Source organism: Camelina sativa, chromosome 16 (genome assembly GCF_030686135.1).
Source record: "Camelina sativa cultivar CO46 ecotype springtype chromosome 16, ASM3068613v1".
Taxonomy (NCBI): domain Eukaryota; kingdom Viridiplantae; phylum Streptophyta; class Magnoliopsida; order Brassicales; family Brassicaceae; genus Camelina; species Camelina sativa.
The window spans coordinates 10326206-10351002 of NC_141895.1; the positions used below are offsets into that span (position 1 = coordinate 10326206).

At 35.1% G+C, this 24797-nt stretch overlaps 4 protein-coding genes, 2 long non-coding RNA genes and 2 pseudogenes across 7 annotated transcripts; all 8 read right to left on the reverse strand.

Moving 5' to 3' along the window:
- Positions 1-681, reverse strand: LOC147925414 (uncharacterized). Its single transcript, XR_015584008.1, has 2 exons — positions 508-681; positions 1-413 (listed from the first exon to the last, which is right to left on the reverse strand). It is a non-coding gene; the product is annotated as an uncharacterized LOC147925414 (long non-coding RNA).
- A 2841-nt stretch (positions 682-3522) lies between these two features.
- Positions 3523-4969, reverse strand: LOC104750274 (uncharacterized). The gene has a single exon (XM_010472045.3). It carries the CDS (start codon positions 4114-4116, stop codon positions 3727-3729), a length of 390 nt encoding a protein of 129 aa, XP_010470347.2. The 5' UTR covers positions 4117-4969; the 3' UTR covers positions 3523-3726.
- A 357-nt stretch (positions 4970-5326) lies between these two features.
- Positions 5327-8901, reverse strand: LOC104750273 (FLUCTUATING-LIGHT-ACCLIMATION protein 1, chloroplastic). The gene is made up of 6 exons (XM_010472044.3): positions 7263-8901; positions 6819-6921; positions 6261-6316; positions 5928-6092; positions 5642-5755; positions 5327-5557 (listed from the first exon to the last, which is right to left on the reverse strand). Exons 1-6 carry the CDS (start codon positions 7893-7895, stop codon positions 5465-5467), a joined length of 1164 nt encoding a protein of 387 aa, XP_010470346.1. The 5' UTR covers positions 7896-8901; the 3' UTR covers positions 5327-5464.
- Positions 8902-14719: 5818 nt separating this feature from the next.
- On the reverse strand, positions 14720-15202 carry LOC109129476 (uncharacterized). The gene has a single exon (XM_019237741.2). The coding sequence runs from the start codon at positions 15160-15162 to the stop codon at positions 14788-14790; it is 375 nt and encodes a 124-aa protein (XP_019093286.1). The 5' UTR covers positions 15163-15202; the 3' UTR covers positions 14720-14787.
- Positions 15203-16305: 1103 nt separating this feature from the next.
- LOC109129475 (uncharacterized) lies at positions 16306-16656 on the reverse strand. Its single transcript, XM_019237739.2, has one exon. It carries the CDS (start codon positions 16645-16647, stop codon positions 16306-16308), a length of 342 nt encoding a protein of 113 aa, XP_019093284.1. The 5' UTR covers positions 16648-16656.
- Positions 16657-17985: 1329 nt separating this feature from the next.
- Positions 17986-18097, reverse strand: LOC109129569 (uncharacterized; annotated as a pseudogene).
- Positions 18098-20113: 2016 nt separating this feature from the next.
- On the reverse strand, positions 20114-21482 carry LOC104750272 (uncharacterized). Of its 2 annotated transcripts, none has more exons than XR_015583830.1 (4): positions 21155-21482; positions 20854-21049; positions 20384-20562; positions 20114-20307 (listed from the first exon to the last, which is right to left on the reverse strand). It is a non-coding gene; the product is annotated as an uncharacterized LOC104750272 (long non-coding RNA). The 2 variants fall into 2 exon arrangements; XR_015583829.1 differs by having other exon boundaries at positions 20854-20981; positions 21155-21408.
- Positions 21483-22445: 963 nt separating this feature from the next.
- On the reverse strand, positions 22446-22810 carry LOC109129568 (uncharacterized; annotated as a pseudogene).
- Between the last annotated feature and the right edge of the window lie 1987 nt (positions 22811-24797).

Genomic DNA, 24797 nt, shown 5'->3' on the forward strand with positions numbered 1-24797 from the left:
TTTTGTTGTCGGTTAAAGAAATTTCTTACGGCAAACCGACGGATATGCCTGTCAGTTTTGAGCTGTTTTTTTGGACCCTTTTAATAATTTCACCTTTACAAACATGAATACCTAAGATAATGTCTTCAAATGTAAAGGCAGAGTTAAAACTCAAAACCAACAAGGCAATGAATGAAGGGATAACACTTAGAGAGTATGATAGGGGATAAAACTCATAGAATGAGAGAGCCGCTTCTCTAAACCAATGAAATCAAAGAGGCAATCTCATATTCGCACCTTATAGCCACCCGCAAAAACCAACATACACAAGTATAGGTATGCTTCTTCAAATGGAACGGGCTCCGGAGAAAGAGCAAGCTATGCTCTTTTGCAACTTTGAAATTCTTATTACCTTCTGAAATCATGTCCAAAAACTATATCGAAAGCCATATATAAATTTTATATCAGCCCCAATAAAAATATTTAGAAGCAGACCAACATGCACAAGCGTTGGTGTTTGAACTTTACCTCCATATGTATTAGTGAAACTTCTTCCCTCTCAATAAGACTTCCACTGGTATTCTTTATAAAAATATATTCAACGAATGCTTCAAAGTAGTCAATTCGTCTTGGTGATGACAAAATACTCTCAGTAGCGAGCAACATTTCAATGAAAGGTTTAGACCATCTTTAGTGGGAGATTTTCTTCCAAATATTCTCATTAAAAAAAAAATAAAAAGAAGAGAGAAGAAAAAAGAAAAAGAATCGATACTTCAGGAAGAAACTTGAGAAACGGTATTTCTCACAACAAATGAGACAGATGTCATTTATTATGTAGTTTAAATATTAAAAAAATAAATAAAAAATTAAATTTGTTAAAAAAGTAATTTTTATTTATTTTTTTGAGAAATGATCACCGTTACTCGAGTACAGATGTCCTTAGACGGTTGGACGTCTTCAAACTCATTAAATACTACTCCAACAAAACAAAAAAAGAGGAGCAAATATGACGCAAAGTGACTCAAAAACTTTGTTATCTCACTTGTCCGTCTCAATCTTTGTGCACAACGTGTACAATCAGCCACTCTTTTAGCCTTTATACCAAAAAATAAAACTACAAGACTTGTTGGAATGCATCTTTATTTTGGTTTTTTTCTTTTCACTAACATGTGGTCTCAACTACTTACTTTCTATTTAAAGTTTAGATATAGAACTTTATTTTGTAACTAAGCAGACTAGGTATTTTACCTCCGTGATATCGTGAACCAATTCATTTTAATAAATTATTTATTCCAAGATTTTTTCAATATATATATTTATTAAGTTTTTTTTGACAACTATATTTATTAAGTTATTTAATAATAAATATTTTAAAAATTTCTTATATATTAATTGAGAAATGTATTTTTACATTTGATTAACAGAAATTTCATGTTGACCTGTCGTTTTCAATGAGCTTTTCAGTCCATTTAATTAGTGGGTTACCCTTTGACTACAATATTTACCGATTTTGTCATTGGTATAACTTACACATATCTCACTGAATTATTTTGAGAAAATTTACAATCAAAATATGCATAGATACAAATCTTTACGATTAAATAAATAATAATTAATGCTATAAACATATGATAGATATATGTACTTTTAAAACATTATTTAATGTACTTAAAACACATATTTTATGTAGTTCTGTTTTTTTATTTCAATATTATATAATTATTAGTTGCCTACAATTATACATTTGAAGCATTTTCTTATGTTTATTCCCACATAATTATATATTTAAATATATTTATTTCTGTAAATGTTTATATGATGACATATGACATCACCATATACTGTTAAGTGTTAATTTAAAAGAAATATAAAATTATTTATTTGATAATTTTAAACTCTATGTTTTGGTTTTAGATTTCATTGTTTTATCAATTTAAATTTCTTTCATTTTTGTTTTAAATGCTAAAAACATGAGTAAATATTATAAACATTATATATTTCAAAAATATTAAAAATAATAATTGAGGACCACTCTTAAAATGACATAATGCTAAATCATTCCAATTAAATATTTGAATTCATTTAATTATTATTATTTATTTTTTAACATAACTCAAACATATTTATATAAATGAACATGTTTACATATTTATATTTCCAAAATCAATAATAAATCAAAATTTATCAAAATAATAACCTTATTTCTTTTAGACATATTACTATTCAGTCAATCAATAAGAAGATTACCAATCAATCTCAAATTATATTATAACTAAATAGAAACTTATCACACATTTTATTTATAACTCACTTATAATATACATTAATAAAAATGAATATATCTAGTTTCATAGAGGGGGAATTGTTAATGAATATATAATACAAACTACTATTGTTTTATATAAAAAACATATTTTATATTAAAAAATCCTAAAGTCGTAAAACATTTTGACAATTATATATATAGTTAATCCATTCTTGAATGTACTTACTACTTTATTTTTCTCTGCACAAGATGATGGTTACTTATCTATTTTTTTGTAAAATAAAATATAATTATGAGTGGAAAAAATAAATAAATATTTATAATAAAGAGATGAGACAAACTAAATGACTTTATTAAAAATTTAAAACTTTAATTTTGGAAAAAATTCCATAAACCTTTAGTTCAATAATCCTTTACAAAAATTCATTCTTATAAAAATATATGTTTAGTAGTTTTTAAAAAATACTTGCAAATGGATCCATTGAAATATTAATATAAATAAATGAAAACAATGTTTTCTATTTAACTTAAACAAAAATAGATTGCAATTATGTAACATATGCGAATGTTTTCTATTTAACTTAAACAAAAATAGATTGCAATTATGTAACATATGCGAACCAACTTTGTGGTTTCGGTAAATTTTCGTCATTATTTGGTTAGAAACTTCCTTTGAAAGAGGTAAGTGCATGACCATAGCTTATCTAAGCTTGAGATTCTCTGATTTTGTGTTCTATGAATTGTGTGATAAATTTCTTTGCTTCTTTCCGTTATTTCGTGGTTCTTGTGGCCTTGTAAGACTTATGTGTGAACCTTGGTTGAGCTTGGTGCGGCTAGAGGAGGAGATTTGACTTGGAGCTTTGAGAAAATGATGCTTGGCGGGTGACAATCCACACCAATATGAGGACGGATTGAGGACTCTAGCGAATGTCGATCGACTTAAACTAGGGTTTTCATGATGCCTAAGTAGGTGTCAGTCACATTTTTTGGTTATATTGGCATTTTTCGTGTTAGAATATGGAATCAACAATTGACAAAGGAAAGCTGTCCTCAAATGTAATAAGACTTCGTTATGAAAGGTGACTATGACAAGTGTCTTGTTTCCACATGTAGTTTTGGTTTAAAAATGTGGTTTTAACCAAAATGAATCTAACACACTAATAGCCACATAGAAACTATTATTTTGATTCATTCCACTCGGTACCTGTGACGAAAACAAAAACCAATAATTTTGGAGATGGATTCAATAACAAGACCAACAAAAGATGCTAATCCAATTTAAAAAAAAAAAAACTCAGAAATGCAAAACGATTTTCCGAAGAAATTACAATGTTATCTTTAAACAATCAACAAATTGTTTAAAAGTTCGAATTAATTCAAAATCAAAAACACATTACATAAACCACCAAATTATATTTAATAAATAAAAAAAAAAAAATCAAATCAGGACCCAAATAAAATTCTCATCATCAACATCAACATCACTTGCCTTGTTGTTGTTCAGATTCATGATGAACAGCTTTCATAATCAACCCGTCGTTGTGCACAACCATAACTACCGGCGAGTTTCCGATTCCTCTCGCCATCGCCGTCAGTATCTCCGCAACCAAATCCCTAAACTTCTCCGGAACCAGATCTTCACCAAACCTCTCGAATATCGCGTTGTACACGTGATCCGTCTCTTCCCCGGACGCGACTTCGGATTCAACAGCCACCACGTGGTTCAGACCTTTCCGGAGCTCCGATGGAGACAATGTTCCGCTTTCGTCTAGATCTAGAATCCGGAAATAGTCGTCGGTGATTGATTCGAATGGTTTTGTATCGGAGATGAATCCGATGAGAGTTTTGCTCGTCAATACCGTTTCGATCATCCTTGCCTTGAGATCTGAATTTTGAAAAAAGTCTTTTTTTTTTTTTTTTTTTCTTTTGTTGTGAAATTTGAAGTTTTTTGTTTTTCCTTATTGGTTTGGGTTAAATGGTGGTCTTGGTTCGATAACGTAATAAATATGTTGCGTGCATGTTTCTTGCCTCGGAGAATATACATGTCCGGCTTGGTGCAAATATAAGCTACCTTTTTAGAAAGTACTTATCGAGTTTATTTAATTGTCTCCTTTTTTTTTTTTATGATTGGATATGTAAATGCTTTAGATGGTGTAATTACGACATGTCCTCACATTTACAGATTTGTTTGCATATCCCCTATTTGTTTTTGGAGATGATTTTGGCCAGGTTCTTTTCATGGTCGCTGCTTTGGCGATCAGCGACATAAAAATACACGTAACTAGATATGCAAGCTTGTGGAGACCAACAACAACAATTTTATAAAGTAGTCGCAGCTACTCTTTTTTATAAGTTTTACTGTCGTTCTATTTTTCAGCGACACCGGTAACACCGGAGAAAAGCCATGTTCGGGAGAGGGTCGCAGCAACAGCGACTGGAGACAGAATTTTTGTCTTTATTTCTCCTTCATCTGCTCTTCATCTGCTTTTAATCTCCCTTTAATTTCTGTCGCGCAATTTGATTTTGAAGATTTTGGAATCGCTGGAATAAACAGCGACACCGTCGCTAGATTTTAAAAGCCACCAAGAGATTTTCAGATCTGTAACTTATGTCTTTTTCTCCGGCGTAAAAGTCTTATATTTTTGTTGGTATTTTCTAAATTATAATTATAATCCTTAAAATACTCATAATTACAAAACTAGCATGTAAGGAAAAGAAAAAAAAAAAAAATTCAGTCGCCAGCTGCTGTCGCTGCGACATGCTTCCGAACAAGGCCAAAATAGTCGCTGCGACACCTTTTTTAATCTCCACCGTTTTTCTTGTTTGTTTTAACGTGTAATTTTGAGTCGCTTAAATGTATCGCAGCGACTACGAACCGAACATGACCTTTATATGTTGAGTATTATTATGAATTCTTTAAGACTTTAACCAATAGATTATGTGGGATGTATTTTGTTTCATCTCATTATAGTTAAAAATAGGAAAAATAGCAGTCTAAATGTGACAAATATATAGATTTGGCTTAGGTAGATTATAGTCTTTATACAAGATGTTTAGATTTGACTTTACAAAAGCCGAGAGTGATTATGAACTCTGTCGCTTAGATTCTTAATTGCCTTCATTGCCTGTTTCTGTAACCGGTCATAGATGGTGTGTTTACACTTTACAGAGAGTAACATCTAACAAGAGATTGGTTCTATTTGGTTTTACGAGGAAATTTTACAAAGGCCTCAAAAGTGGGTAATCTTCAAGTAGTTCCCTTTCTGACAAAGCGTCAGCCTCGTTCTGCGGTGTCCACAGTACTTCTACTGCCTGCAACATTTTGGTTTTACATCTTTCATTCATTACTAAACCTTTCCCATGAGTAAGACAACTTACGGATACAAAATCTCTTACCATCATTTTGTTTCTTGGTATCGACCCGAGTTTCTGTAAGGCTTCCTTCAGATCTATAGTTCCATTAATTGGCGGCAGTTTATGTATACCCTCTGCAGCCACCAAGATGGTTACCTGAACATGTTACAAAACTTCCGGTCAAACAATTACCAAACCAAAGTGCAACAACCTAAAATATTGTAAGAAAACACATGCACTATCTTTTTGGGGAATAGCCTTCTAGACTCGGTTTCACTGTGTTTCCCTATCCCACTAAATGTTCAACTCAGAGTTTGAATAAGTTTACCACAATATATTCATTGCTGAAACCGCTAGCTTTCCGAATCTTTGAGCTTTGTCTCTTTATGCTATTCACGTTTACAAGTGTCTCTTCATCAAATTTTCCCCGTTCTTCAATTGAGAGTTGATTAAATCGCTTTTCTCCCTTTTCTATACTCGGCTTCACATCCACCTGAAAGTACATGATACAGACAAAGTGGTTAGGACTTAGGTTCTCTTTTGAATCTATGACTGATCACTGAATGATCCTAGAATTACTAGCCCATGTAATGAATGAACCAGGATAATATGGTGAATACAAGAGCATGCACATCACTCCGGAAAGACTCAGTAGACTTACTGATGAATAACAGGAGATGCAATAGTCAGGGTGCCTCAGCAACGCCAGCGTTGCCTCTGTAAAACACAGAAAACCGAGTTGCATGAAATACAGCAGAACCACACAGATTACAAGTGAAAAGAGAAGCATCAATGATGCAAAACCAAGCAGGTTAGAACGATTCGTAATTCCTAAAACTATCTTAACTGAGAACACAATACTGAACCTGAATCCTGAAATAAAGGTTTCGCCGTTTTGGTATGCAAGCAATATGTTATTCAGGTCAGTATATCACAAAACCAAAAAATAATAAATTCCAAATATTTTGCTAAAGCCAAATTAGCTTTAAACGAGCTATTTCTAATTGATGAATCTATCTCCTAGGTTTTCATTTCATCAGAGTTCAAGAACAAATTCGGCAGCAATACACAAAAACAAGATAGCGCCACAAGTAAATAAGATTAAAGCTGCGAAAAAAACACCTACAAAATCTGCATTCTAGAAACAAAAGGAAACGTCTTAAACATTGTTCACATATAATGGAGTAAAACAGACAAGATAAATCGCAGAATAAGTTACCGGTTAAAACATAGCTCAGACCCTCTGGTGTGGATGTATCTGCACTTTCAGCAAGACGATTAAAATCTTGTTGTAGTGTCCTCCCCAAACCCAACAACCCCACCTAAGACAGAAGCAAATCCTCAATCTCATCTTCTTACCGTATGTGGCTATAGCAACAAATAACATTCATATATTTTATAACAAAGAAATTAAAACTTATAGTTCTATAGGAGCACATTCTCATTCTCATGATTTCTTACCATATGGTTAGCTATACCAATGAATAAATAGCATTCAGAGAATATAACAAAGGTATGGAGACATAGTAACTTCTATAGTTCTATAAGAGCACATTCTCAATCTACCTCATAGTTCAGCTATACCAACGAATAAATAGCATTCATAGAAGAATATACAAGAGCTATAGAGAGAAATCGTAACTTCTAAGGATAAATGATTCACCTGTAGCTTAATGACGCTAGTTTTCTGAGTATCAGTTAAAATGCTATCATCCTGTGACCGATCTGAGAGAAACCCAGAGACCAAAACAAACGCAGCGAAACCAACCAGAATCAAAGAAAAGCTCGAAAACCCACCAAACCCAAAACCAACCGCCGGACCCATAAAACCCCCACCGAACGGTGACGGACCATAGTACGGAGCGGTCCGAGCGGAATACGAAAAGCTCGGATTCGATGTTCTCGGCACAGAATACGATTGCGAAGAAGAGCTCCGAGACCTCGAGGAGAAAGAGTTACCACCAATTCTACCACCAGACGCAGCTAAAGCCGTATTAGGATCATAGAACAAAAGCAAACCAAGCAAAACCGCAGCTATAGCTGGTTTCTTCAAAGAATCTAAAGCTTTCTTGACCTGAACCACGATCTGTTCAAACGGATTCGAACCGGATCTCGAATCTGAGTCCGAACTCGTCGACTGTTTGTATTTGACGGAGATTTGGAAACGAATCGAGTTTGATCTCCGTTGAGGTTTGGAGTAGAGAAGAACACTGCTGCGATTACGAGGCTTTTGCATGTATGATGATGGAAGAGGTTGATTCCATTGAAGCGGAGTTAATTCAAGTAAGGTCGCCATGATCGAATTGAAGGATGATGGTGGAAATCGATCGCTAGGGTTTATGTGGTGAACATTTGGGGGAAGAAGACGATAAAAAAAAAAAAGACACTGTGGAGAAAATATATATTTGGAGGGAGATTTTTTTTCCTGTGATTGTTTAGGATAAAGTAGTAAATTAGAGATTATGGTTGTTTTTGCTTGGAGTCGGTTATGCCTCAAACCGGTTTACAAGTATCGACATTTGAAGTGAGTCAAATATATAATTTTCGTGTGGAAAGAAAAACAAATTTTGGACTTTGGCACTTATTTTGATAGAAAGAAAACAAAACTGAATCGGTGGTTACCAGTCGGATCATCAGTAACACCAAAAGTTTAATAATCGTAGCACTCCAACAGCAAATTTTAGATACTTTATTCTGACATGATAACTGGACAGGCTTAGGTCCACTAATTGAGGTTATTGGAGATGGTGGACCTCGAATTACCAGCATTGGTAACTTAGCACGAGTTTATAAGGCTGCATCGAATGGTCAGTGGCTTCTTCCAAGAGGCAGAAACTCTCGTGTTCAACTCCTGCGAAGCTGTCTAGAGGATCACACCTCACCATCAGCGGCAGAAGGAAATGACAACTTCAGTTGGAGACTTGCCTCAGACCAGTCGCAAGGTACTTTCTCTTCGTCGAGAACTTGGAATCATCTTCATCCTTCAGGCCCTAAAGTCAACTGGCACTCACATATTTGGTTCAAGGAAAGGATACCAAAAATGGCTTTTCTGATTTGGCTTACAGTGTCTGACAGACTCACTACAAGGGACCGCATGAGCCGTTGGAACTTGCAGGTACCGACTTCTTGCCTTCTCTGTCTTACAAGGGACGAGTCAAGGGGCCACCTGTTCTTCCAGTGCTCCTACTCCAAAGCTCTATGGCTTGATTTCTTTACTCACCTTGGCCACCGTCCTCAACAACTTTCTTAGGTTCTCTCACTTGGATTAAAAATCCTACCACAAATAGGAAACTTAATGTAATATGCAAGCTATTGTTCCAAGCCTTACTTTATACAATATGGATGGAAGAGGAATGCAAGGATACACAAGACAACAAGAACATCCTCTCATCGAATCACTGAAGGGATATTCAGGATACATATCTCCACCATTGGTTTACAAAATTCCAACCAGGCTAATCCAGCAATCTCTTTCTTTTGTACAATGTCGTACTTTACTTATTTCTGCAGCTCGGACTGATGTAATGATACTCTTCTTATATATACATATATATATATATATCAATGGTATCGATTTAAAAAAAAAAAATTAGAGAACTATAATTGTGATATTTTATGGTAAAAGATGGGTGCCCGAGAAAGATTAGAGTAATAATCTTTTACCGATAATGATTCAAGATCTGATAGATCTATTTAAATGTGTATTATAAATCTCAAGATTGGAAGAGTTTTTTTTTTTTTTTTTTTTTTGAACAAACGGATGATTTTATTCATTCAAATAAAAACATTACAAGGAGGGGATAAAGTATCCAAAATTTAAGAGGTTAGAAATATAGACTTTCCCCAAAGTCATAAGCATAAACAAAGATAAAGAAAGCATAAAGCAAGAATCCATGATAGTTATGAAACAAGTGCTAAAGAGCAGTTGAAGACATGCGGGATCAAGGTTGCAAAATTGGACATTGTCGATGAAGTCGAGAAATGACAAGTAGGTCAGGGTCAAAAGATATTGTGCTGTTGGTAGAAGAAACAAAGCCAAAGAACTCATCGGAGTGAGGAGCACTAGCAGAAGCAGTGCCATGGCAGGGATTTGGGGGGATAAGGTGGTGCTAGAAGTAGGTGGCTAGAATTGTCGTGGGGGGGGGGGGTGCTTGATGGTATAGAAAAATCTAAGACCATAATCACAGCCTCGGTAATTTGAATCAGAACTAAAACACCAAGGGACTTCAAAAACTTAGGAGATGAAAGGTTCACAATTGAAGCTAATACCAGGATACGCAAGTAAAAAGTGTGGAGCCGTAACATAATAGGTGGATCCTATCTGCCATGAAAATGGTGATCAAGAATTCAACACAGATTATATAGTCGATGAGACACTGATAGATAAAAAAAACAGACCTTGGCTTCGGACGAGAGGATGGTTGAAGGGTACTAGGAGCAGTAAGGCTCACCAATGAAGCTACTAACAGGTGGAAAACAAAAGTGTAACGCCGCAACAAAACAGGTGGATCCTCTCTGCCATGAATATCGTGATCAAGAATTCCACACAAAGTTTTTAATCGGCAAGACACGGACAAGGAAACAACAGACCTGAGCTTCAGAAAAGAGGATGGTTGTTGGGATTTAAGTAAACCTTGATAAATCCAGTTTTGGGATCCAGCAGACAATTTCACAAGCTGAGAAAATACCATAGTTCAAACAAACCCTTTTTACATCCAAAACAACTTAGCTAAATGGGTTCTCTGATGCAGTCTTTGAACATAGAGGATAGCCAAAGAAGCTAGGCAAAGTCGATAGAATAACAAGGGGTTAGAAAGAGAGAACTTGTGCTTTTGGAGGTTGGGCAAGATCTTTTGTAAAGCTATCAGGCCGATATCATATTTAGTGCTCATCCACCAAAGTGAGGTTGATGTGAATGACCGCGATAATTGATGCGCACAGCGGCTGACCGGGGAGATTGAAAAGAACTTCTGCCTCTCCGGTGAAAGCAAATACAGATCTGTCAAGCTCAGGGGGTGACTTGCATTCAAAGCGGTAGTCCAGTAACGGAGAAAAATCACTTCTCTGAAGGTTTTCTCACCAACCGCCGCCTCCGTCTCTGCCTGCCAAGGCTCGGGTGATGTTGGGATAGAAAGTATTGTAGAGACAATTACCATTCCAGATCGATAACTAGAAAGACAAGGGGACTTGATGTCCACTGGCAGTGAGGCTGAGTCGGGGTTACAGAGAGAGGAGTTTGTCAATCTCCTCTGACCTCTGTATTCGGTGTTGCGCGAGCCTATGACTGGATCTGATTGCTTAAAGCGGGTTTTCGTAGATTGAAAAAGGAGACTCAAAAGGGGAAAAATAGATTGAGCAAGAAAATTAAGGAAGCAAAGAAAGCAAAAAACGGAAGCTAAAGTCGAGATACCTCGACGCCGGCGAGCAAGAGCCCCACCGGCGTCGGAGAATTTTGGGGGTAGCGGCGCCTCGATATTCGAGCTTGGGAGAGAAAGTTTAGGGTTAATTGGCTGTTCTTCAATCTTGCCTCAAGACTGAAAGAGTAGGCGCAAAAAGCTTGTCATCTTTTGTCGTCTTCAAGGTCAGAATAGTGAGCAAAGGATATCAAAGAAGGTGGCTCAAGGAAATCACCTCCATGCTCTTTATTAGATTAAACAATGGAGATAAATTAAAAATGACATAAAAAGTCCCTTGTGTAGAACTATCTCAAAGAAGTAAGCAACAACTCTATCAGCATCGGAAAAAATGTTCACAATTGGTGCCTTCGTAATGGTGTACGAGAGAGTTTCTTCTAAGAGATGATCAAAATAAATTGAACAATATTTGGGTGAACCTCTTCATTCACCTCTTTAAAAATAAAAAAAAAATAAAATCTGTATACATTATTATAAAATTAAAAACTTAAACCGTTCTTTTATAAACTCAAACCGATATATTATTTCATTCTAATTATAAAACTTAAACCCTAACCATCTTATTTATAAACTCAAACTTATATATAATTTCATTCTAATTGTAAAATCTAAACCCTAACCATCTCATTTGCAAACCCAAACCGACATATAATTTCGTTCTAGTTATAAAAATCTAAACCCTAACCATCTCATTTGTGAACCCAAACCGACATATAATTTCATTCTAATTGTAAAATCTAAACCCTAACCATCTCATTTGTAAAACCAAACCGACATATAATTTCGTTCTAATTGTAGAGTCTAAACCCTAACCACCTCATTTGTAAACGCAAACCGACATATAATTTTGTTCTAATTGTAAAATCTAAACTCTAACCACCTCATTTGTAAACCCAAACCGACATACAGTTTCGTTTTAATTGTAAAACCTAAACCCTAATTCTCATTTATAAACTCAAACCGATATATAACCTTGTTTAACTATAATCTTTAAGCCAAACCAATATTTAATTTTCCTTAAATAAAAGTATACAGAATTTGTTTCCTTAATTTGTTTTGTTTTTTAATTTAATGACTTATTTTTTAAAATAAAATATTAGATAGAATATTCTGATTGGTTGAGAGGGAAGGGAGTGAACCTAAGTATTTTCTAAATAAATTAAATGGTACATTTTACAAGGAAATGTAAGAGAAAATACACACACACATATATATATATATATATATATATATATTATTGATATTTATCTCTTCTTTTTCCTCCACCTCATTACTACTTATTTTCATTTCTAACAAATTAATCTAAATCATCAAAGTAACATAAAATATAAAGTTAATAAATCAATTAATTAACTCATTTTTGTAATTTTTTATTATTATTAAAAACAATAATTTACAATAATTTAAACTAAAATATAAACCAAAAACAAAACGAAAAAAATAAATACAACCAAAAAAATATATCAAATTAAAATATGAATGGATATTACATAAATATAAAAGGACTAGATTTTTCATTTTTCTATCATAACATATGATAATTATGTAAATATTTGTAAAAGACTAAAAATAGGGGAAAAGTAGAGTTATCATATATTCAATGGAACAACTATTACTTTCAAAATTTACAATTATTAGGATAAAGAAAATAAAAAAATTTTAAAAAAACAAACACAAAAATTTAAAGGTTTTTAAATCAAGAGGTTATTCAATTCTTGGTGTTACATTATAATTTCATGTTTTAAAAGTTGAGGTATATTATTATGTTTAATTATATTATAATATAATTGAAACGACTTGTCCCGTTCTTTTTTAAATAATAAATAATAATAAAATAATAATAATAAATAAATAAACTACAACTAATGGTCTCATAGCCACTAGCCACCTAACCACAATCACAAACAATAGCGGAATAACAAATACCAATATCCAATAATACTCAATAATAGAATAACCAATATCCAACATAACCATTCCAATGTCAAACAACATGAAACAAAGAACCGGCAACCTAGCAAGTTCTAAAGACCCAACTCTAGCAACCTAACTATGCCAGACAACAACCAATCGAGTCCCTAGAACATCCTCCTCTTCATTGCCTTGATTCCACGATCACACTTTGCCTTTACCTGCACCACAAACACAAATTAAGATGCATGAGTATTTGATAAACACTCAGTGAGACAATCCTCTCATCTACTGGGCTATACACACAAGCAACAGTGATTCCAAAGTTCCAAACAATCAACAAGCAAGTCATACAAACAAGGAAAACAAACATCATCTCGCTGGAAGGGAGGTGTCGACCGACACCAGCCGAGTGTCGACCGACACTGGCCTTGGTGTCGACCGACACTACCCCACAGTGTCGATCGATGCCTGATTTGCTGGTGTCAACCGACACCACTTGGTGTCGATCGACACTCCCTCTGCAACCGCGATCCGCTCGAAGCCGAGAGTCGAATCTCGCTCCCAACCTCCTCCAAATCGCTCAATACTCAAAACCCAAGCCATATACGTCCATAGGAACCGGTAGCAACCCATTCCAGCAAGAAAAACACACAAAACAACAACAAACAAGCAAGAACAAGAAATCAAAGACTTAGACTAGCCATGGTCATGCACTCACCTCTTTGCAGGAAAATTTAGACCAACAACAACAAATCCTACACTCCCAGCAACCTTCTAACACGTTCCTAGCCCTGGATCTTCACTCCCACAACAAGATCTCACCAAAAACACCTTGAAATCTCACAAACCCTCACAAGAACCTTTAGAAACTGTTTTCTCCTCTTTCTCTCTCAAAAACAACAAACGGCGACACAAAATACTCTCAAAACCCTTATGTCATCGAAATCCCACTTAAGTAACCCGGTTCAATGGTTTCCCAAAACCAAACCAAACCAAATCGACGATTAAATCAATTGTGAAAATTAAAAAATTGTATAAAATAGATATCGCTTAATAAAATAAATGTAACATCTATATAGATTTATATTTTTAATATTGAATAAATATGATTATATTCAACAGTTTTCACATTAATAACAAAAAAATATAAATCTAGTAGAAGATTAAGGGTGTTGGTTTAATTCTAACATGACTTTATGTCTTTTTTTCATTTTGAAAGTTTTAATATAGTGTACATTTTCGTCCAACAGTAATAAGTCAAAATTCAGGTTGACGACCTATTTCTCTCATAACACTATACATTATCAAGTAATAAGTAATATAGAGCTCAAACTTTGACTCAAATTAGATGTCTCCGTAAGAATATTTTTTAACATGTATATCTCTTTTAATCCATAGTTCAAAATATATTTCTCCATAGAATAAGAATTTTCATCTAATTACCTACAAACATTGGTTTTGTAACTTTTGTTTAGTACTGTTCTGTTTTTAACTAACTAACAAAGCACTAAACTAAAGTAAACCTAATCTAAAACCGAATCAAATTAATTAAGTAATTAATTAAACATTTTAAAAAGGAAGCACTACGGTTTTCTTTTTCCGTCGGCTTTCTCTCTTTTGATGTGATGGGGAACAATGGTTGAGATCAAAGTTTGGGTTCTACGATAGTTTTCATAAGAAAATTGTTTGTGTATTCATGTCTACTAAAGGATAACTAAACAACTGTTAAAAAAAGATAAAACTTCTCAAATACTATTATAATATCATTGTATTTTTTTTTGGGAGTTGAACATGTTGAATTAGCTAAATTCTTATAAAAGTTTTGAAAAGTAAAAAGCTATAGATTATAAAATCTAAACTCTATTTTGGAGTAGGAGGAGATGCACCAGCACCCGCAATTCTTGAACATTTTTCTTTTAGCATAGGAGGAAAAAACGGATTAAATGGAATTTTTGGCATGCAATTGGCTTCCGCATCCAAGAATGCTTTGCAACAAGCAAGACCTATGTTACCAAATTTTCCAGTGAATATCGATTGAGCAATCTCTGTAACGCATCCAGGAATATCCATCACTACTGACCAACATTTTGTTATATCAAGTAATCCTGACACACCTGGAATTGGTTGAAATGGAAATGGAAAAGGAAACAGAGCTGGAAACTGTGGTAGTTGAGCATTTACCGAGACCACAACGCATATGGCTGCCAGAAGAAAAACAACATTTTTGATAGACATGATGAGATATTGCACTAGGGAACAAAAAATACCCTTCAGATATGTTTCTTTATCAAGCTTGGTTTTGATGGATGAACGATAATACAGCAGATGTTTATTTATATGGGAAGAAATAAAGTTACCGTATTAATTAGGTTGACGAAACGTCTTTGAATTTTAACTACAATTGATATTAGATTTAATTTAGCCGTTCATAGTGTACTTTTTTTTTTTTGTCAACCATTGGGCCACAACTGGCCGGCCCATTAGCCAAATTCCTACATTCGTAGGAAGCGGGACTCGATCCCTGGTGTGATTGTGCCTTCTACAAATGGACTTACCTCCTGCCACTGCACTAAAATCACTTCACTGGTGTGATAGTGTACTTAAGTTGATAAATTTTATGTTTTAACGTGTATCGCCAAATATATGTTTAATGTTTAATGCTCCATACGTTTTTCAATGATGAACGATCTTTGCTTATTATATGGAATGAAACGACTCATGTATTAGATCTTGCGTAGCCGTTTTCTAAATTTAGCAACCAATAAACCGCTTATTCAGATTTGGTTTCAAAAAGTTCCACACACTTGATGAACTTTTGGAAGTTTTCACTAGGGGGTGAGATTTTCTTGCCCATATGTTGTTAGCATTAGTATCAAAGGTGAACTATTAATTGATTCTAAGTCTAGTACACTGGGAAGTATAGCTTCCTATTGATAGAATCATAGAACAGACTCCTTCGTACCCATGTTTGCAACTGAAATTGTAAATGCCTTTACGGCTCAGCTTGGGTGGGCTTATGATACATTTCAGTTCAGCTAGACGGCTTTAACTATCTGGCTTGTTCCCTTACTTAAACCATTCACATTAAAACTAAGACCTGTTGGCAGTTTTAGTTGTGGCTGTGAATTGAGTTTTTTTTTTTTTAGAAGTGTTCTTTAGTGGCTTCAAAATAACTTTCACGCAGCTTAGATAATGAGGCTTGACAAAATCGTAGAGTATGATTTTGTACTCTTCATTCTTGAAGAGTGACTGAATATATCATTTAATAATTTAAAAAAAACATCGTTATATTGCATATAATATCATATAATCAATTTGATTGTTCAACTAAAACTAAAACGAATAAATGGTTTAAAACATAAAACTATTTTAATAATTCTACTTTGTGGTAGGAGGAACAGCGCCGACAATTCTTGAGCATTGTTCCTTCAATATAGGAGGGAAAAATGGATTAATCGGAAATTTTGGGATGCAATTGGCTTCGACTCCTAAAAATGTTTTGCAGCAAGCTGGACCTATGCTACCAAACTTTCCAGTAATTATCGATTGAGAAATCTCAGCAATGCATCCAGGAATATCCATCAACGTTGACCAACATTTTGTTCTATCAGAAAATCCTGGTATACCAGGACTCGGTTGGAATAGAAATGGTAGCTGAGCATTTACCGAAACAACAATGCATGCAACCGCTACAAGAAAAATCACGTTTTTGATAGCCATGATCAAGGAAATAGGAAGATTCAAATATAATATTGGTAAAAATGATTCTTTCTCGAGTATGTTTTTGAATGATGAACAATACTAACCTCCTTACTTATATTTATAGGGGAAGAAATGAGCATTGGTACTATGGTTTTGAAACGTTAGCGGGCTTTTATTAGGTAATTTAATTAGCATTTTCGTTTTTATCTCCAGTTTAATTAGCAGATTCTAAAACTTAAGTAGAGTCCAAATCCCCTCTACTATACGACATTATGACATTAATTAGAAAGTATTGAGAATTGACCATATATATGTGATTTGATTTGGGGAGATGAAATACAACCGAAGGCCCTTATTCAAACCGGAATAGCTAAGAATTAATCTATTAAAACCGGTTCATAATCTTTCATTTTGAACTTTAATTTGGTCGTGTTGGCTTTACCTTTAAGTTGGAGTACTGAATCCATGTTATTTGTTTCCAGGGTTTTATGCTTGTAAAGTTGGAGTCGTACAAAGAAAGTACTTTCTATCTTTTTCCTTCGAAAAAAGATTTTGAAGTTTATTATAATAAGTAAGAGTGTTTTCTTAATTTCCTTGCTTCGGTATTAATTCCTTTCAAGGTTTCAACGAATTACATGAATACAAGGGAGTTTTGCATCCTTCAAGGTGTCTCTCACGCTTCTTAACTAGTAGAAATTAAAGGCTTCAAAAGTGGGTAATCTTCAAGTAGTTCCTTTTCTGACAAAACATCATTCTCGTCTTGTGGTGTCCACAGTATTTCTACTGCCTGCAACGTTTATACATACAAAAATCATTCATATATTAACAAGACTAAACCGTTCCCACATGATTGATGCTAATTACAGATACAAAGTCTGTCTCTTACCATAATATTGCTACTCGGAATTGATCCGAGTTTCTCCAAGGCTTCCTTCAGATCAGCAATTCCCTTTATTGTCTGGAGTTCACGTGGATACTGTGCTGCCACCAAGATGGCAAGATGGTTACCTGAACATGTACAACGCTGAATGTTAAACAGTTATTTAAACTCTAAAGTACAATAACCTAATGTATGTACCCACCCACGAAAACACATACTTGTTAAACAAGTCAAAAGTCTGATCGAGCTTCATTATTAATATACTCATGCTTTTCAAGACCCGGTGAATAACTAAAATCACTACACTATCCCACTAAACGTTCTAACTTTGGTGTGTTTCTGTAAGTTTACCACTATTATGGATACAATATCCCACATTAGAAGTTGAGTATGATCTTAACTGGTATATATAAGATATGGCCTTTCCACTCATAGCCAATTGGTTTTGAGTTGGAAGCCCATAATCTAATATGGTATCAGAGCCCGGTCCGCACATGCTCAACCCAATCCACAATCGGCCCTGCCTAATAGTTGGCCCGCCGATTCATGCCCAAACATACCGAGATTGATGCTTAGAAGAACCATCATCTCGAGGGGGCATATTAGGGATACAATATCCCACATTGGAAGTTGAGTAGGATCTTAACTGGTATATATAAGATATGAGCCTCTCCACTTATAGTCAATTGGTTTTGAGTTGGAAGCCTTGAGTTGGAAGCCCACAATCTAATATATACCAGTTAAGATCCTACTCAACTTTCAATGTGGGATATTGAAACGACCCGACCCTTTTTTTTAAAAATACTATATATATAATTAAGCATCCATACTACTTAATTAAATCAACCCAAACTACAAAACATCATTTAAACCAGCCATAACCATTCTTACACAGCGGAAACGTACAAACTATACCAAACCAACATATCCTTAATACAATAACATTCCTAACCATTCTATCCAACAACCTATCATAACTCTCACCAAGGTTCCAACACATAACCATAAATAACCAACAACACACAAATGAGACCCTACATCATCCTCCTCCTCATCGCCTTGATTCCACGTTCACACTTGCCTTTACCTGCACCGCAAACACAAATTGAGATGCATGAGTATTTAATAAACACTCAGTGAGGCCATCCTCCCATCTACTGGGCTATACACACAAGCAACTGAGATTCTATTATTAAAGCCAACAACCAAAACACAAACAACACAACAAACCAGGAAAACAAGACTCGGTCAAGTCTGGTGTGGACCGACACTAAGTCGGTGTCGACCGACGCTAACGCGTCACTGGTGTCGACCGACACTAGGTTGGTGTCGACCAACACTCAACCAACATGGTGTCGATCGACATTTCTAAAGGATTTATGAAAACAATTTCAAATTCTAAATCATTGCAAGATAAAATTTATACTAAACTCCATGTTCGATGAGATATGGTACACTTGAACGGTGCTATTCATGTCAACTGAAGGATAACTGAAACAACGGTTAAAAAAAAAACTTCTCAAATGCTATAATAGTATCGTTGTATATTTTTTTTTTTGGAGTTGAACATGTTGAATTAGCTTAACTATTAAATTTTTTTTTTGTAAAATAAAAAAATTGACAGATTATAAAATTCTAAACCATGGTGGGAGGAAGCCCAAATAGCCGTAAGGGTTGGGCCCGGTTTGACGGAACCTTTGCATACTCCGGAAATGATAATTCGTTGTCAAGTTGATGGTTCGTGGAAATCTACAGAACCATGTTTAGGTTTAGGTTGGTGGTGTGGTGATGGTGAGAATCAAACTTTAGTTTTGGGTGCCAGATGTCAACGCCGCAGTGCGTCCCCACTTCATTCGGAGTTGGAAGTATTATTATGGGCGATGGAGTGTATCATTTCCAGAGGCATTGATTGTCAGAGGTTCGAGACGGATTCTGCAGAGTTATTATCAATGGTGCAAGCCCCGTAGGAGTGGCCGACCTTCTCTACACTTCTTGACGAGTTCCGGGTGCTTAGTGCTTCCTTGCCTTTTTTCACCCTCTCCAAAATCCCACGAACGTCCAATGCGAAGGCTGGTTGTTTAGCTCGTTCTTCTAGATTGCTATTGTCGGAAACGAATTATGTAAACATCTTCCCTCCAGTTTGGGCAACAATTCTAGGAGCACTACAAGAAAACATGCAAATAACGATTGCACTATTAGTCACTATTTAGTCGCTAATCGGTGTGTTACGACTAAATAGCGACCAAAACCAGTAGTCGTAAATCGAGAGTCGCTAAAATAAATAGTCGTAAAATTAGTCGCCAAATAGCGACTACATTACGACTATTTTGCATAGTCGTAAAATTAGTCACCAAATAGCGACTACATTACGACTATTTTGCATAGTCGTAAACGTAGTCTTAATATAGTCACTAAATTTAACGACTGAGCTACGACTATTTTACGACTACGCAAAATAGTCATAATGTAGTGACTAATTAACGAGTGATTGACAATTATGTATTTAAACAATATTGTATTTATACAGCATTATATATATACTATTTTAATATATATATATATATATATATTAAAATAACTGTTTGTTTTTGGAATGAATTGATATTAAAAATAAAAAATACTATATTTATTATTATGAAACCATGATATAACAAAAAAATGTATTACAAAATCAAACTAAAAACATAATTAAAAATATCAAGGGTTAATGGCTGAGCTTGAAACGAGGGAAATGGAGCTTGCTTTGCTTTCCCCATATAGGAAGTCTTTTGCTTTTGTGATGAATGTTAAAGATTGACCTGAAGCAAACAAACGGCAGAGTCTCCTTTAATTACTTAATTACTTCCAAAACCAACAAAAGCATGTCTCTTTTACCTTCTCAGCGTACTCTTTGGCATACTGCTCAGCTCTCTTGAAGATAAGCTTACGGGTCTCAACACTCTTCTTCTTGGCAGCAACAGTTTCCTCTTTCTTGGCCAGAGCCCATTCCTCTTGCCTCTTGATCTTTTTCAAGACAGACTCTGGAACCACTACCTTGGTTTCAGCCATTTCTCCTACAAATACAAGGCAAATAAAACTAAACAAAACAATACATAAAAAAAAGAGGCACCTTTGAGCAATACAGGTGGAAATTGAAGCAAGGCAGGAACATCTATGACAAATGATTGAAAACCAACGGAAGAGAAGATCATGAAACTCAACGATATCATACAATAGGTTAGATTTCATCGACAAAATCAAAGTGAGTTTCTACAAACTACAATAGAACTGGGAAACGATTGGGTTTAACACGATCTCACAAACATCAGAACAAAGAAATGTATAATGAACCAAAGAAGACTTACAATTAGAAACGAAAGAAAACGAAACGAAGAGAGAACGAGAATAAGAACAACAACCCAACAACACCTCCATTAGAAATCTTCACATCACCAACCAACTCACACAGCTCCCCATCGTTTCTCACCGCAAGCTGAAAGTGAAGTGATACAATCATAGTCTTCTTATTATCCATCTCTGTGTTTCTTGTCAATTCCATAACTTACACAGATATAATTTACAAACAAAAAAAAAAAAAAAACCCCGTTCAAATTAGGGTTTTATGAATTTGAAAATCAAAATAACTGTGAGAGAAGGGCTAATTACCTCGGCGGCTAACTAAATCCAAGCAACGACACCAACACGTTCGGCGTACTCGTCCTTCTTACGAAATCGAGCTAATCGGCCAATGGGGAACAGGAGACCAGCTGTACTGCTTTTCAGTTGTCGCCTTCTTAGAAAGGCCAGATCCAATCATCGCCAATCTCGAACCCACCAGCAACATGCTCGCTCATAGTCGGAATTTCAAAGTGTGAATTTCAAAGAGAGAGAGAGATGAATTACGGCAGAAGAAGAAGCACAAATCTTTATAAATCTTTGAAGAGGGAAAGAGTAAGGCTTTGAAGAATTGTAGGCCCATATTTCATTTTCCTCCAATTGGCCTCAAATTTCATTTCCCCTCTATATTATAAATCTTTCAATGTAAATTTTAGATTATTTAATTCTGAAGTATGAGTATAAAGTTCAAGATTTAGAGTTTATAATGGTTTGGGATTTAAGTTTTAGAAATATGGAACTAGAAAATTTAGTTTTAATATATATATATATAATTTAAATTTATAAGTTAGTAGGTTTTTTTAAAATTACTTTTCGTAAAAAAATATGTAAACGGTTTTAAATATTGGTTTTATGGTTTATAGATTAATTTTTATGATCCAGAATTCAAAATTCAAGATTTAGAGTTTATGATTTAGGTTTTGGAGTTTGGTTAATGCTTTGGGGTATAGGGTTTAGGGTTAAGATTTAAGATTTGGGATATATTTTCTTATAAGTTCTAAAGTTTGGTTTACGTATATATAATAATGTTTATGTTTTGGTTGTATGGTTTATGAATTAATATCTAAGATTAAAAATTCAAAGTTTAAAATTTAGAGTTTATGATTTAAGTTTTGGAGTTTGGTTAAGGGTTTGAGGCTAAATTTTAATTTTTTTAAATTTTCCTAAATAGCGACTGATATGCGACTTTTTAGCGATCTTTACCCTGAATCACATATTAGTCACTAAATTGACGACTATTTAGTGACTACTTGTTCCGGTATGCGATATAGTCATAAAATAGTTGCTAAACTGGTGACTATTTTTTCTGATATGCAATATAGTCATAAAATAGTCGCTAAATTACGACTAATATACCGACTACTATATGTAGTCATAAAAAGGCGACTAATGTACGACCAAATATTTATGGTCGTAAAATAGTCGCCCAATAGTCGTTAGATATTCGCCAAAAATAACGACTACATATGTAGTCGCCAACTTTAGTCGTAAAAACCATGTTTTTTTGTAGTGGAGTTCTATTTTAATTAATGTTAGGTTGAAAAAAAAAAAATTCTAAACTCTATTTTGGAGTAGGAGGGGCTGCACCATCACTAGCAGTTCTTAAACATTGTTCTTTTAGCATAGGAGGAAAAACTGATTAAATGGAATTTTCGGCATGCAATTGGCTTCCGCATCCAAAAATGCTTTGCAACAAGCAGGACCTATGTTACTGAACTTTCCAGTGAATATCGATTGAGCAATCTCTGTAGCGCATCCAGGAATATCCATCACTACTGACCAACATTTTGTTATATAAGGTAATCCTGGAATTGGTTGAAATGGAAATGGGAAAGGAAACGGAGCCGGAAACTGTGGTATTTGAGCATTTACGGAGACCACAACGCATATGGCTGCAAGAAGAAAAACAACATTTTTGATAGACATGATGAGATATTGCACTAGGGAATAAAACTTCTAATATGTATCTTTATCAAGCTTGGTTTTGATGGATGAACGATAGTACAGCCGTTGTTTATTTATATGGGAGAAAATATAGCTATGGTATCAATTATGTTGAAGAAACGTCTTTAAACTTCAATTATTGTTGATATTAGATTTAATTTACCCGTTCATAGTATACTTATTAAGTTGATTACGTTTAACATGTATAGCCAAATAAATGTTTAACTAGGAAAAATAAATGAAAAAATAAACTGACACGAAAAACAAGGATGTTGTTTTATATTCACAGTAGCTAGATGATATAAGAAACATTAAAAGTTAAAACAAAGCAAAATAAATCCCTAAACGTTGAGATAATGAGACTTGTCCTCCTCCTCCGAGGGTTTGAGATGATGATCAAGACGAAGAATTCCTTGGAAAAGAAGAGTATTGAGAAGGATCGAGGCCGCTACGAAAACACAAGCGATCCAAAAAGGTCGCTGGTAACTTAAATACACAACCAAAAATAATACAAAATCGGCGTAGATAACCTGTTGAACATGGACACCAACTGGCGGACAAGAGAGTAGCACGGCGGCCAATAACCCAGCCACCAACGAGAATTCATAGATACACAATTCTATGGTGTGACCGTAGTATGACATGCCGCACACTGATACCATCCCAATTCCGACTAAGTGAGACCAATCACCCGAGTTCTGTGTTTTCGGATCTGGAACTGGAACGTAAAAGACCTCACCACGATACATGCTGAATACAAAAACGGTGCTGCAAAGATTATAATCACCAGCTCCAGTTCTTCTTTCCATGAAGACCACGATGAACACAACAACGGCCACAAGAGTTCGATGGCGAGCTTAACCAAACCACAAATGCTAACGTTGCTATCGACGATATATCCATCGCTTTTTCGGACAGTTCATTCCTTCTATTATCATGATCGACTCACTCATCTTTTTAAAAACTTAAACGCCTTAGATTTTGCTCAACTCTGGATCCAAAAAACTCCGAATTATTTAAGCGACTAGGGCATGTTCTTTGTTTGATCGCTATCCCAGCGACTGTGACTAAAAATTAAAGCAGGAAGAGCTGAACGGACAACATAATTTTATAAGAAATCAATCGCTGATAGTTTTAGAGATTATAAACATGTATTAATTTTGTTATCGCTGGTTATTGTGGCGACTCCTCCGTCGCTGCATCACGCCTGTACTTTTTATAGCGAGAACTCCATATTTTCCAGTGACACCTTCATTAATGTCCTTTGTTTTCAACAAACTGATATCATGGAGTCTGGTTTGCGAATGCTTCGCCTAAATTTGCTTTCTTAACTTGGTTGGCAGTTCAAAATAGATTATCGACAGGGGACCGCCGGCAGAAATGAACCCATCACACCATCCTAACTACCTTTTCTATGGTGAAGAGGAGACAAGGATCCATCTTTTCTTCACCTGCCACTACGCTGCAGAAGTCTGGTTCACTCTTACGGTAAGACTGCTTGGAGCAGATTTCTCTCTGAAATAGTCTCACCTCCTCGCTGTCATCAACAACACCCGTTGTGACTGTATCCGTCTCTTCACCATACGGTACACTTTCCAAGCCACTATCTATCAGCTATGGCATGAACGTAACAAACAGAGTCATTGAGAACCTCCCCTCCCAGCTCTACGTTTGGTCAAGCTCATAGATACAAATGTCTACAATCGATTTACATCCATAAAAAAAAAAGTCAATTTTACATATGATAAGGGGTTTCCTGTAACGAGCGTCTTTGGGTAACCTGATGGTACCGGGGCATCGGACACGCTATGCACGCGGTACGTGCGGCGGTCCAAGAATAGTACGTCTACGAGGGATGATTGTACCGTTCACAGGGAACGATGGTCCCGATGAACGATGTACCGTCCACGAAGAACGACAGACTAGTTAGTCCATGGGAATCCAAATGTACCAAGAAATAGAAATGGAA